Here is a 14,140-nt window from a genome sequence, read left to right as displayed (position 1 = left end):
GGATTCAAACTAACAGCCGTACTGAATATGTGGAAGGACAGACGGGATCTGAAAGACAGACGGGTGAAGGGAGAGGGGACAACAACAAAGACAGCGCTCCCAGTCTGACAGTAAATTAAGTATTCTCTTCCACGACAAGCTTCCAGGCTCGAGCCATCGCTGCTCGCTGACAGGTAAATAAGCAGACAGAGTGTGAAATTAAAATACTGATCTGCGATGACTGGTCCTTCTCCCGCTGACAGAGATGAACAATGATGATGCTCCGGCTAATCACTCGCAGCCTAATTACTTTTAGCTCGCCCGACTATCACCTGCTTGTTTTAAAACGTCAACGAGTCAACAAAGTGAAATCACGACCTGCAACTCAATGGAGAGAAATTCCTCCCCCAACCACAAAGCTTTCAAACGTTGCAGCAATTTGGCCACGACGCCGAGAGTATTATTTATGCCACAAAAATAATTCGGCCGCTTACTCATTTTAATGTTTCTATTATGCACTAAATGATTCAAGGGGTGAAGCCAAATGGAGGTAGAAAAATGCTTTTCAACACACACAATGCCCACACCTCGAATAAATGGCCACGCCATATGTCATGTTTATGGCGGATTGACAGGTAAATGGATTTAACATTGGCCACAAATGGAGGCAATATATTCAGTCTAGAGAGGAGGCTCGTGGGATGACATGGAGCTGGATGCTGATTGGCTGATGAATACGAGCAGGAGGACAACCTAGGGCTCTGGGAAGTTCATCATTTTCAGTTGCAATAAACCCTTTGGCCAAAACCAAACAAACACAATTCCATCTGGAAATGTTGCTTCATTGAGAATAATATGGAAACTCTGATGTCTTTATAGGGAATGGAAGTATATAAAAAAGGAGACATGTAGTGGAGATTGTATTATGTCTCAGGGCTCTGGATAGTGTTTGTACCAGCAGGTAAATGAAACTAAAGACAAGCTGAGAGGGTTTGGATACGCTGTTAGCAGAGAGACATTTGGATACTCACAGTTTCTGGACCTCAGGCCAGAGTGTGTTCTGGAGAAGATGATCCTCTGGTGGGGGCTCTACACACACACAAAACACACACACACACACACACACACACACACACACAGACAGTTAACTTTAAAATCCTTACATAACTGTCATTTGCAAGGCCCTGAAAACTGAGCTGTTTTAAAATTCAAATACAACCAGTTTCCAATTTACTAAATGAGGATTACACCCAAGTGGCTATTATAATTTCCCTCTTTTAAATCCCCATTCTGTTAACCCAAAGAGTGATAGATAGGATCCTCAATGTGTGCATGTGTGTATGTGACAGGCTTACAAGTTAAAAAAAAGGGGGAAAAAATACAGAGTAAGTACCATAAAGAGAGACGGAAAGAGTGAACTAAAAACTACATGGCAGACCGAGAACACGATTGATCGCCTGGAGACAATGTTCTCTCACATTCACATACGGCCTCTTTTAGCATTTAGCTTGCATGAAATCCTCAGCCCTGCAACTTGCCGCTTTTCCCAAAAAAAGCTATTTTGAAACAACTGCAGCTTTATCTCCGATTCTTAACGGCTGCTGGCTTTGAGGGGGATCAACTCTAGCCCAGTGCCAATCCTCTCCTTCACACCGCGGGCTCTGCACAAGCCCGCGCTGCCTTCGTGTTGCATGTAATTGAAAGCTACACTCCTTGTGTTTTTCTTGTTGGTCATCGGCTTCCCATTCTGCCTAATTATTAAATTTGTCTCCTTGCCTGCGGAAGCCAATCAAACGTGAGAAAATGCATTGTTAACAACAGTCTCCGCACTTGGCTGCTCCCTACATAGCCCGGGGTCATCGATACTTAAACTTCGCAATCACATAAGCCTGCTTTCTAATTAGCATTGCAGATTAAGGAGTGGCTTCAATCATGCTGATGACAGCCCTTGACACCCCTCTAGCCCAGGGGTTTTAAAGCGCCATGCTACGTTCTCTTCATTTGGCTCTCAACCATTTCCCATCTGCCCCTTTCCTACTACTAGTTTCTCTATTTTGCCAATGTTTCTCTTCCTCTGAGTACCTCTCTACACATTTATTCAATGCCATTTCCATTCCCAAACACATCCATCTTATCTTACATTGATGATTCCTTTTTCTAATTTTGAAATGAGAGCCTGCAATTTTCTTGTCTTAATCCTGCTTTTTCTTTTTTGCTTCTACTCACATCACCTCGTCCTGACACCTCCAGCAGACCTCAGGCACTGTGGCAGTACAGCATGGCCAGAGCCATAATGGCTAACTGTCCGTCTGGCCGCACATAATTGTCTCTTTTATAAGAACATCTAGCGACAGGCAGACTGGAACTCTTAAATGTGCTCTGAGGCTGCTGAGTGGATGGCAATGAGGAATATGAATCAGGCTATCAGACTGCGAAGGAGACAGGGATGCATTTTGGCTCTAAAAGGATTTATCAGGGACGTTTAAATTAAATGAGGCTTTACTGAGATGACTACTAAATCTTAGAAATGACCGTGTTTTGTTGGAAAAATGTGTTTTTTGCAGGTTTTACAGTACCAGTCATGATGAGTGGGTGGAAGTAAGACTCCTGGTATTGATCCGATACACTGCTGAACTGCCCTTCATTGATTTTTGGGGCAAGGTCACCTGTAAATAAAAATGACATTTCTGTAAATAAATTGGACTATTTGAATATTACATTACATCAGTGGTTCTCAAATCTTTTCTGTCATTCCCCCTTTGGGGGAAGAAATATTTTCACGTTGGATTGCTGCTAGGCAGCCCTTTAACAGGTGCTTGCGGGAGAGAAAACACTTTTAAACCGCAGTGGAACTGTTGTTTTTGAAAGGCTAAACAATGAAAAATATGGACTGAAGCAGAATATTTCGTAAAATAAAAACATGTAGTGAATTTTGTAAATAATTACTCTCCTTTTTCAAAGCTCCACCTGTCATGCCTTTGGCCCCCCAGTTTGAGAACCACTGCATTACATAAAAGGAATGACAATACTAAAACAAACCCTCAATTTAATAAGCTGTTTCAAACTTCGGTATGGAGCTCATGAAAATTGATCATCAGATAAAACTTGGCCCCGACCCTGAACGCTGAAACACTTGCATGCGGAGCTGAGCACGTATTTTACCTTGAAATACAGCCTTGTTGGACAGCCCCAAGGCAGGTGTGCTGGCTCCTTCTGGAAGGTTGGCAGAGTCCTGGCAACGAGCAGATAAATGAATGGACAGAGACACGCACACACATCAATAACTATGTAGGAGTGGACAGTCCACTCAGCACATTTTATGGTCGCAAAACAAAGTGAAAGAGAGACTAGAAAAGAAAGTTTTGGTGAGACTTGATCTTTGGACAAACGTCTCTAAAGGTCATGGATTTAATCACTTGACTATCTCTACTTGTGGGAAAAAAAAGTAACTTGAAACTATAATAATAGATGGTAATTTAATTTGGCACTCACACTAGATGTCAACAGCTTTTCTCTTGAGGTCCCAGAGATGTTAGCAAAGTTCTCCACGAAATTACGAGGTGCTTGAAACACTCGCAGGACCTTCTCGTCAGCTCCCGACACAAACTGAAACCTCCCAACCATTGCCAGACACTGCATGTCGTATCCGTGGATCTGTGGACGTGAGATTTCATGCCAGGTGGCCTGCAGGGTGAAAGGGGCATAGGTAAGATATTGTAAAGATGCAGATCTGCTCATGAGGATCCAAACCAGCTGCATGTGCCAGCATTACAATAGATCTCTGATGTTGTGGAGCTGGGTTTCTTGGCCCCTATATCCAGGCGTTTGTAACCAAGCCAAATACAACATTGATTCTCCTGTTCAAATTAAACATTTCCAGCTTAAGATGCAAAATGTTCTCCCAAGACAAGTAAAGCTTCCCTACAATGGCACCGGCGTGAGGTGCCACTATTCCAAACTGGCATCAATCAATAATGTAATGAAGACTGGAAGCTTCATTATGTTTCTACATAAACTGGATGCCAAACTGTCATGTTTTACCCCACTCCAAACAGTTTCATCTGGATAAACCTGAGGTGAAGAAAGAAGTGGGTGAAGACTTTTCTGCAGAACGACCAATCAAATCATGTATCTCAAGTCTTGATTCCTTCCCCTTAAAAAAATAAATCACTTCTGAGAAACTCTTTATTATTAAGTCACAACCTACTAAAATTCAATCAGACACGGAGCCTAAACATATTTTAGCAAACTCGACAAGTAGAATATATATTAGGTGCCGACTATATCCCACAAAGGTTAATACAACTGGCCGGTGTTGAGAGGAGAGAAGCATACTAAGTAACTACTGCTCACAGCCTGGGGACAAGAAGAAATAGAGAAGCCTAAATCCTTATGTCGACATGTTGATGCCAGGTGTGAGAAAGCTGTCTTTTATATTGTCTCACGAATAAAGTGAATAAATGTGCCGTGGTAGCTCTTCATCAACACTAAAAGCTCATTTCATTAAGAGGAAAATCAGCAGTGTTTTATTCAAATCTCTAAAATTTCTCCTTTTCTTTAATGAAAACTAACTCTGATGTGTGTGTTATATTAACAGTGTATTCCTATTATTCCTGATAGGAGTGAATGATATGAAGATATAGGCAGTGAGATTTTGTTATACTGTTTATACCAGGGTATCTATCTCTTTAATAGCTTTAGTTGCATTAGGCCACTGTGGGTAATGTTGCATCACTGAACAGGACTGCTTTATGGCAATATTAAATGTATAAGGCATTTGTGTCAATATGATGAATTATTAGTATACTCACCATCTGGTTATTTTAAAAGGTACAGTGTGTAGGATTTGGAAGCATCCAAGTGAGGTTGCAGATCGCAACCAACTGAGTACCCCTCCTTCAGCTAATGTAAAAACGTGAAAGGCTCTCTAGAGCCAGTGTTTTGTTTGTCCGTTCTGGGCTACTTTAGAAACATGGGGGACTCTGTGAAGAGGACCCGCGCCATGTGTAGGTATGAAGGGCTCACTCTAAGCTAACGAAAACACAACGATTCTTAGTTTCAGGTGATTATACACTAATGAAAACATAGTTATGAATATTATATTCCATTTCTGCTGATAGATCCTCCGAAATGCTACATACCGTTCCTTTAAACTAATTCCTAACTATGCACAATCACAAAACATTTTAACCCCCTGAGATCCACCAACTTTACCATCTTTCAGAGGCTATAGCAGGTTCAGTGTTAGAGCTAGAGTGATATCATATGAAATTTGAAAAGCTAAGGAATCCATTGGAGGCTCAGGAACGCTATAAATTTAGGCAAAATTTGGGTGAGGAAAAACTGGCATGACCATTTTAAAAGGCTCCCTTGATCTCTGATCTCAAGATATGTGAATGAAAACAGGTTCTATGGGTACCCACGAGTCTCCCCTTTACAGACATGCCCACTTTATGATAATCACATGCAGTTTGGGGCAAAAACATGCCGTTTTTTTTTTTTTAATGCAGTATAAATGTGATATTTTCACCAATTCTAAATTGGTATATTTGAATATTTCTGCATACTGGGGTCCCTAAACAGTCTTGGAATTACATAAATTGGGTATGACTAGGAAGCTGACACTCGTGGACTTGTGGAGCCAATGAGCCCAATTGTATTCATACAGTGAGACCATTTCTTTTAAATTTGATCTCACTATATCTCTCTCCCTAAAGACCTCCTGTACCCTGCTAAAAAAGACAAAAATTGGTCTATTGTGGGTCTCAGAGGGTTAATATACTGTCACAATTTTTGAGCTAAAATCAGCTTTGCAATTTTTCTTCTACATCAACATGTTATAGGTGAGTCTTTGTCTATTTTACCTGTTTGGCATCTTGTTTCCTCCATGGAGTGAAGAGTCGGGTGGTCTGGTCTGAGCCCACGCTGAGGATGAACTCACCCTCAGGATCCCAGCTCAGGTCCTGGACTGCATTAAAGTGACCCGATATCACAACCCCAGGCCTCCATTGTCCCTGGTCAGAAAGCATTGCAGTTGGTCAGTTTATAACTTTCAGCCTCTGCTTTCCTATTTAAATTCCCCTCCGCATACACATCACTTCCACGAATGATTGGCAACTACATGATAGGGAGTGATTATAATTTAGCTGTTGCTGTCTGAGAAGTCGATCTCCTTTGAAACATCTGAATTAGTCATCAACACCTTCAGGTTTGTGCTGAGCTTTAAATTCACCTTCTGAGCCGGCGTAATTGAAATGCAGTTATCTCTGAACTTACGTTGTGACTTCGGACCCCCACTCTTTATCAGGGACACCCAACAAAGACACATGCGAAGCCAGTCAAATTGAGTGACAGACGGGAGACTTGGTGTGACTAATTGCAAAGCACTAACATTGAATCTCACGACAAACACATTTACAATTCCAGTGCTTCGGGGACAAGTTGTACACTTCTTGTGCAAATGTAAGAAATAATTTCAACATATGTATTGTAACTGAACAAACTATAAAAATACAGGCATTACATTGATTTGAAAGTTTAGGAGTAACCGAGGCTCACCTCTTTGTCTTGGTCTTTGCACCACAGATGTATTGCTCCATGAAAAGCGTGAGCCACGATCATGGAGCCGTCCGGACTCATCTGGCAGCCGTAGAAACCCAAAGTGTTGCCACCAACCTCCCCTACACGTACCTAGTGTGAAAGAAGAAACACATGTCGTGGGGGTGATCAGAATTGATCAGAAGCATCGACTAGTCTGCCTTTTTAACACACTCGTATCTGACATCAGGTAGGTGAAGAACATTTGGTTTCTGGGTCAGAGTCGCTGACTTGCTGCAGACAAAGATGAAAGACATAGAGGTGCATCAACTGCCATATATGGAGAAAAAGAAACCAAATGAATTAGGTTATTTCTACTAAGAGTTATGAATTTAGCCTCCTTTCCTCCTATATGACATTCAGAGTATTTAGCCCAGTTGTTCTTTAAAAAAGACCTGGGTTTTGTGTAAACCTACAGGCGTAGATTCATAGAAAAAAAGAGAAGTGAGGGAAGAAGTTTTCAAATCTGTCTCCCTCCCAGACTTATTAACTAAGAGCTCCCATAATGGCGAATAGAAGCAGAAAAAAAAACCCCAGCAAATTAAGCTGACAAGTCAAATGAGAAATTATGCAAAATGGGACTTATTAGAGCTGAATAAACTGTGTTGTGTTTTTTTCTAATGAAATTCATTTGTCTACAGAATGAAAGCAATTGCATCGCAGCATATCACACAAAACAAATAATCATGAAAAATGGCAGAGCCTGAGAGCCCAGAAGGATTTACATAAATTGGATTTGGGTGAGAGCTTGTGACCCCTGCGTCACACTCATAGGGCAGATCATATAGACAGTGACGGGTCCGTGGACATGGAGGGCCCATGGGGTCTGAGCTTCCACTGAAAAAAAACAATCCAATCTAAAAAACACCCATAATCACTGCCTCTCAGCTCAGACAAATGCTAGAAAATAAAAAAAGAAATCACTCTTTTGGGATTCTGACCACCTGTCCAATCTCAGAAACCTTGCTTTTCTGTGTCAAGACTATTCTGTATTGAATTTTGTGGATTCAAATCACTACCTGGAGCAGAAAGCCCATTTTGATTTAAGTGCAGTTACCAATTACACTGACAAAAGAAAACCAACTTGTTTAAACTCTGTCTGAGGTTATTCTAACTCGCATTAAGTTCCAATAAAGTTTTTTAAAGCAGGGAAGACATAAAGAAAAATAAACATGAGGCAAAACAGGATTACAACAGTAAAAATAAACAATATTCAGCCATAATGCAAAAAAAAAAGCTTCTAATTAGTCAGTCTAAAAATGTAACGACTGAATTACACTCTGAATTCATTCATCCTTGACATTAATATCCGTAAAGAACAGAAATTACATGCTAAAATAGAGAAAACAAGACAATATTAATATCTCATCCTGTTGCTTGCATAACCGGTAGGATTCAATGCAGGATTATGGCACTAGACGGAAATAACTTGAAACAATGTGACACGTTTGTACAAGAAAAAGTGTAATTCAACCCTGAAATCTAAAAGGACAGTGCGAGAGTCTATACTCCTGCTTGAAGAGAAACATGTATATTCACGGCCATGTCAGAAATCTTCATTCCTATCTACTCACTCTTCTTGTGAGTTTATACTTCAATACATAACCAGTCAAAGAGCAACTGTTTACTCAAGGACTTTGAGAGTATTCTGTTGACCAGGCCAACTTCTCACTGAGGAATTCAAACAATTAAAAGCCTTATCGGGCCCTGAGGCCTTGGAGGTAAACTGGGCCCAGAGGGGAGATCTATTCAAATCGATAGCAGCAGAACCAACCCTGGAGAGCGCTACACTGCTCCCTCAGCAGCACGTATCTCCTCCATCTTTAATTAGCTTGTGCCTTAAATGATATGGACATTGGCTGGGAGGAAATATGAGAAGTGCTAAATTCACACTTGAATGATTCAAATCGGGAAAGATGTACAGCTTAGCCTGTTATCTTTTCTTGAAGCAGGTAGGTAGGATGTTTAGCTGCAGCAGTGACCTGAGACTCAGGAGAAACACACAAGAATGTACATTACGTGTTGGACAAACACGTCGAAAGGCAACACACAAGCACACAAGCGGAGACACACACACAGTATGTCTACTGTATGTGGCAGCAAAGTGGTGTCCTCAATCATCCGGCCTTCTCAGGGAGCTTGCGCTGGTCATCAATGACCTTCAAAATAACGCCTGTCTGCAGGCTGAAACACAGCGGAACTAATGGCAGCGATAAAGGCACGCCTTCTCTTTGAATGGCACGATCCTCCAGCCATCCAGAGAGAAAGAGAGAGAGAGACAGGCGGAGAGGAAAGAGAGACAGTCAGGTGCAAACATAGATGGTGAGATTGAGAGGGAACGAGATGCAACATTAAGCAGATTGATTTTAAAATTCTGCACACAAGAGCCTGCCGTAAATCATGCAAAAACTCACAGAGGCAAAAAGCCGTCATCTGTCTTGTTTACGAGTGGGGGAACAATATGGATGCACGGCGTGCCTTATCGCTGGCCAGCGGGGGTGTGGGGGAGGAACAAAACAAGGACAGAAAAGAAGGGATGGCATATATCATTCTTTAAAGGAGAGAAAGAGGGTGATTGTTGCTAGATGAGCTTAGCCAAGTTGGGGAAACCCATACAGTGTGTAGTACAGGTAGTGAAATCAAGTTTTCAGGCTGAAATACTGAACAACACACAGAGACTTCTTTCCTTCAATTTCTCTTGATGTTGAGATGTACAACATCAGGACTGTAACTTTAGTTTAACTTGACATCTTCTGAAAATCTTTGCTGATCTCCACTGCTTTAAAGAAGACAAATTATGCTTATTTTCAGATGCATACAGTTTGGGTTTTCTACTAGAACATGATTACATGCTTTAATGTTCAAAAAATGCTTTATTTTCCTCATACCAGCTGTGCTGCAGCACCTCTTTTCACCCTCTCTCTGAAACGCTCTGTTTGAGCTCCTGCCCCACCCTCCAGGAAAACCCGGTCAGCTCCGATTGGTCAGCTTGCCCACTCTGTTGTGATTGGTTAACCAAACCAAACTCTTCAGACTCCGCTCCAGCTCCGCTCTAACTACCTTTGTTTGAGGGCGTACCAAACTAGCCATTATGCAAAGTGTGTTACTTGGTGACATCACCATGTTACAGAAGAAAAGGCAGGACTTCAATCAAGGTGTTCCAGGCAGTTCAGGAGCAGTGTTTCTGTGGAGGAGAGTAACTCCCTTTGGCGAGGACTTTGGGCTTTGTAACTTTGCAGACCTTTAGCATGCACAAAAAACTATACTGTATAACACACTAAAGGAAAGTGTAAAAGCATAATACTGTAGGTCCCCTTTAACTTTTCACCACTTGTTCTCCTCCTTGCAGTGAAGCACAGGTGGACTCCAGGAACCAGTGATATCTCTTCTGGGTTACAGGTTCAACAGAGCACACTTCTGGCCACAGCCAACCACACCTATCAGTGATGGATGTAATCAGAGCTGAAACAGGCTTGAAGCTTTCAACCAGAGAGGGCAGCAAAACACTGCAATAGACTGTCACCTAAGCATGCACATACACATTATTCAAAATATTAAGTCATTTTGGTTTTAGTGGCTTCTCCATCTGCCATGCGGCCAAGTGTGACTTGAGGAGAGTACACAAGCCGGGGGTCTGAAAATAGGTTATCTCTCAAACACACAAACACACACACACACACAGACTGACAATTCCTCCAGGCGCTGCAGTGGCCCGCTGTGGTCAGTCTGAGATGTTAATTACCAGTGTGTCTCGTTAGTAAGATGTGCTTTACGCAGCGGTGGGCCCCGGCCACCCCACTGCTAACCCTGCTCTCCATTAAATCTCACCAATTACTCTAATCAGCGTGAAGAAGTGGAGCACTTCTTTGTAAAAATCTGCTAATTAAGACACACATGGCTGGTCAGTTAGCGCTGCCGAATCTGCTCTGCCAATAACTTCAACGTCCCATAGAAAAGCCTTTGTGAGGCCTGTTCAGATTATGGGGGAAAAAAAACACTCCAAAAAGGACCAAAGGCCTCCTGTACGTGGAGGGATGGGAGCAAAATGTAAATACAGTTTCATTCACTAGCATTTCATTGTTGCATGTGTGTGTGTGTGTGTGTGGGTGTGGGTGTGTGGGTGTGTGTGTGTGAGCTTCAGAGGTTAAGCTTCCTTTGTAGGCAAGGAACCTGTCAGTTCAAAGGGTTTGGCTCTCTCGTTTGAAACAAAAAAAACAGGTCAGAAGGAGCAGAAATGGAGGAGGAGAGAAATGCACTTCCACATTCAACAAAAAGGTTATTTCAGGTAGGGGGGTTATCTTATTTTATTTTATTTTTGGCATCAAGAAGAAAGGCCTGAGCTGTGGAGGAAGATTGGCCACACCAGACGTGATTTCAAACGCATACTGCTGCTTTTCATTTCCACTGACCACCTTTGTCTCTAACAATACTGAGAAGAATATGTGACAAGGATCGGCTCTGGCTTCGGGCCCTAATCATCGCCCCTTTGTCAGAGAGGAGGAGAACCGAGACTTTCATGGTTGCTCCTTTCTGTGGTCTTTGTTGCTCGTCACCGGTGGATGTGAATGATGAGATCAAAGGCGCAAAAATCGCAACTGATCAAGTGTGGAATCTTTCTCATCACCTCAGAGTGTGATCTCACTCAAGGTGCCTGCCGTGGCGAGGTGAGCCATTTTTACTTGGGAGCCTGTGTGGCGTTAGCGCACACGCACTGTGGGATACATTCTGCGTGTGTGAGCATGTCTATGTCTGATGTTTTTGCAAGTCTGCCCATGAGTACGTGTTGTTTCTGTCAGGCACGTGGAAAGGTATCTGAGGTACTCCTGAACCACCTGAGAATTTGGAAGTTGTATATATATATATATATTTATATATACAGTATATAAATATATATATTGTTTTTAAAAGCTGTGGGGCAGATGGGCAGAATACTGCTTTTTCTTCACCATCCACACTTGTGTTAAATTTAGCCTCATTCTGGCACAACAGCAGCTGTTGGGAGCTCAGAGAGACGAGGCGGAGGGGAGCGAAAGGAAAAGCAGAAGAGAGATAATGTGTGAGGGGGAGACGAGACAGGAGGGGAGAAAAGGAGGCAAGCGGTGGAGAAAAAGACGCGGTGGAGGACAGAAAATGACGGAAGGCGAGAGCGAAAGAAAAAAATAATAAGGAGAAAAGGCGGAGGCAGGGGCTATGGCACGTCTTCCAGAAGCCTCTCCATCCCATGTCGGATGTGTTAGGGAATGGGAGTAAAAGAGGGGGTTCGGTGTGAGTGAGTGATGGAAGGGAAGATGGGGAGAGGTCAACCTCGGCTTGTCTAAACTCACAGTGGTGCGCCAGGCTCGGCGACTCTTCATCACTGTCTATCACTTCTATTCCTGACACCTCAATGTCAGGGAGAGTGGAAACTGGCGCGGGGGCACTGACAGCAAGGAGAGAGAATACTGAGGGAGGGCTCAAGCTTCTGGATCATGTCAAGAGCTACTGAAAGGGAAGCTAGCAGAAATAGAGTAGGAAATTGGTGTGTGGGTCCGTGTGCAAACCCTCTGTTCCCTGCAGAGAATGATTGATACCAGTATGTGTGTGTCAGCTTTGTGTATCTGCAAACACTCTCCTTGTACGCAGGTCAACACTCACCTGCTCAACCCAGACTCCAGATCCCTCCTCAGGAGCCCAGAGGATCATGGTTTTGTCCATGGAGGCAGAGAGAAGACTGAGAGGCTGTTGCAGCTCACCACCTGCAGAGGGCGACAAAGAGACACTGGAAAACCAATACAGGAGCAGCATACATAGTCAATAATAGTCAACAGTCAATTATTAGGCCAGTGGTTTGTGATCTTCTATGATTTATTTTTTAAGGTTGCACAGTAATCACGATCATGCTTTTCATGGCAAACTCAAGCCCAACAGGCAACAACAGCTGTCAAGTGTGTCAGTGTGCTGAATGAACTAGGACTTGTCCAAAACTGCATGTGATTATCATAAAGTGGGCATGTCTGTAAAGGGGAGACTCGTGGGTACCAATAGAACCCATTTTCATTCATATATCTTGAGGTGAGAGGTCAAGGGACTCCATGGAAAATGGCCATGACAGTTTTTCCTTGACAAAATTTAGCATAAGTTTGGAGCGATATTTAACCTCCTTCGCGACAAGCTAGTATGACATGGTTGGTACCGATGGATTCCTGGTCTTTTAGTTTCATATGATACCATATCTTCACTCTAGCTTCAAAACTGAGCCTGCTACAAAAAAAGGTTGATTGCGTTAATGCGTTAAAGCAAATAGTGGCGTTAAAACTAATTTGCTTTAACGCGTTATTATCGCGTTAACTTTGACAGCCCTAGTATTTTATTTAAGGAAATTATGAAGAGATTCATTTTTCTTAGGATGCATGGCATCATGTCATATCCTAATTATTATAATATATGCTTAATAATCATAAAAAAATTGTGAAGATGAAAAAACTATTCTGATTAAAAAAAAGTGATTTCAAGATTGAGCAAAATAATTGCGACTACCTTTGCCCTCATAATTGAGCTCAGAATTGATACTTACTGGATGTGTCTAAATATAACGATGTGTGATGTACACAAAAGCTGGACTGGGTGTGAAGTGATCTTGATGTAATAAGCTTTTAAGGCAACCAGAGTTTAAAGAGAAGATTTAGCACATCCATCAGCCTTTTCCCCTTGAGAGCTAATTAAGCCAACAACTTTTCACACCCGTGTTTTTCCTTTTTTCTTTGAAATTGTCACCGTCTCGTGCTGCCTTTTCTAAGCAAGAGCATTGTAAGACAAGGGGAGAGAAACAATGTCTCTCAGCTTAGCATGCTAGCCAATCTATTTACTTCCACAGGCTGTGGAAACAGAATAAGGGACGTGTTTGGAGGCAACTATGATTCTGAAAGTTCGATTCACTTTTAAACAAACACAACTGTGAGATTTTGGCAGGAGCCTACTGCCAATTATCTGAAGCTTTTGTGAGTAATGACCAATCCCTTCCCTGGTTTTTAATCAAGGTACCTTTGTATAGAGGAGGCTGCCAGTGAACTCCATAGACCCAATTCTCATGGCCTGCCAGGACCGTCTCAAGAGACACAGCAAACACAGAAGACACATCTGCAGCAAGAACACAGAGAGGCCAAATGAAAACTGTTGTGACGATATCAGTTTTATATTATGTAGCTGATTAACTTAGTAGGAATATGTAATTCTTAATGTATGTGTTACACCGATAAAGGTAAACACACATAAACACACACACTTGGTTCTTGACGGAGGTCGGTAACCACCATGTGCCATTATACGATCAAAAAGCGTGTCTATTCATATGGTTAATTATCATCCTTTTTATTAATCAAGCCTGCGTGGACGGCTCACCTCTCTCCTTCACTTCAAAAACGTCCTCTTTCATTTTGATGATGGTGTGATCGTCCTCTGTGCAGGCGTCTGTCCCAGACTTGGCACACAGCCTCCACACTCTGATGAGGCAGTCCTGGGAACAGCTGGCTAATAACAGCTCCCCACCTGAACGAGTCAGACAGAGAACATGAAAACCTTCCTGACT

At 42.4% G+C, this 14,140-nt stretch overlaps 1 protein-coding gene across 1 annotated transcript in view; it reads right to left on the bottom strand.

The window, feature by feature from the left end:
• elp2 (elongator acetyltransferase complex subunit 2) overlaps positions 1-14,140 on the bottom strand; it is a 37,087-nt gene that overhangs the window by 11,214 nt on the left and 11,733 nt on the right. Inside the window, exons 8-16 of the mRNA XM_037795302.1 lie at positions 13,954-14,100; positions 13,597-13,692; positions 12,211-12,311; positions 6,538-6,669; positions 5,844-5,993; positions 3,472-3,663; positions 3,142-3,211; positions 2,556-2,645; positions 1,011-1,068 (exon numbers count right to left, since the gene is read on the bottom strand). Of these exons, the coding sequence (XP_037651230.1) occupies positions 1,011-1,068; positions 2,556-2,645; positions 3,142-3,211; positions 3,472-3,663; positions 5,844-5,993; positions 6,538-6,669; positions 12,211-12,311; positions 13,597-13,692; positions 13,954-14,100 (1,036 nt within the window). The remainder of the gene's footprint in view (positions 1-1,010; positions 1,069-2,555; positions 2,646-3,141; positions 3,212-3,471; positions 3,664-5,843; positions 5,994-6,537; positions 6,670-12,210; positions 12,312-13,596; positions 13,693-13,953; positions 14,101-14,140) is intronic.

The sequence above is a fragment of the Sebastes umbrosus genome, chromosome 15 (genome assembly GCF_015220745.1).
Source record: "Sebastes umbrosus isolate fSebUmb1 chromosome 15, fSebUmb1.pri, whole genome shotgun sequence".
Lineage (NCBI taxonomy): Eukaryota > Metazoa > Chordata > Actinopteri > Perciformes > Sebastidae > Sebastes > Sebastes umbrosus.
The sequence above is the reverse complement of the archived record's forward strand: the minus strand, read 5'-3'. Positions and strand labels throughout refer to the sequence as shown.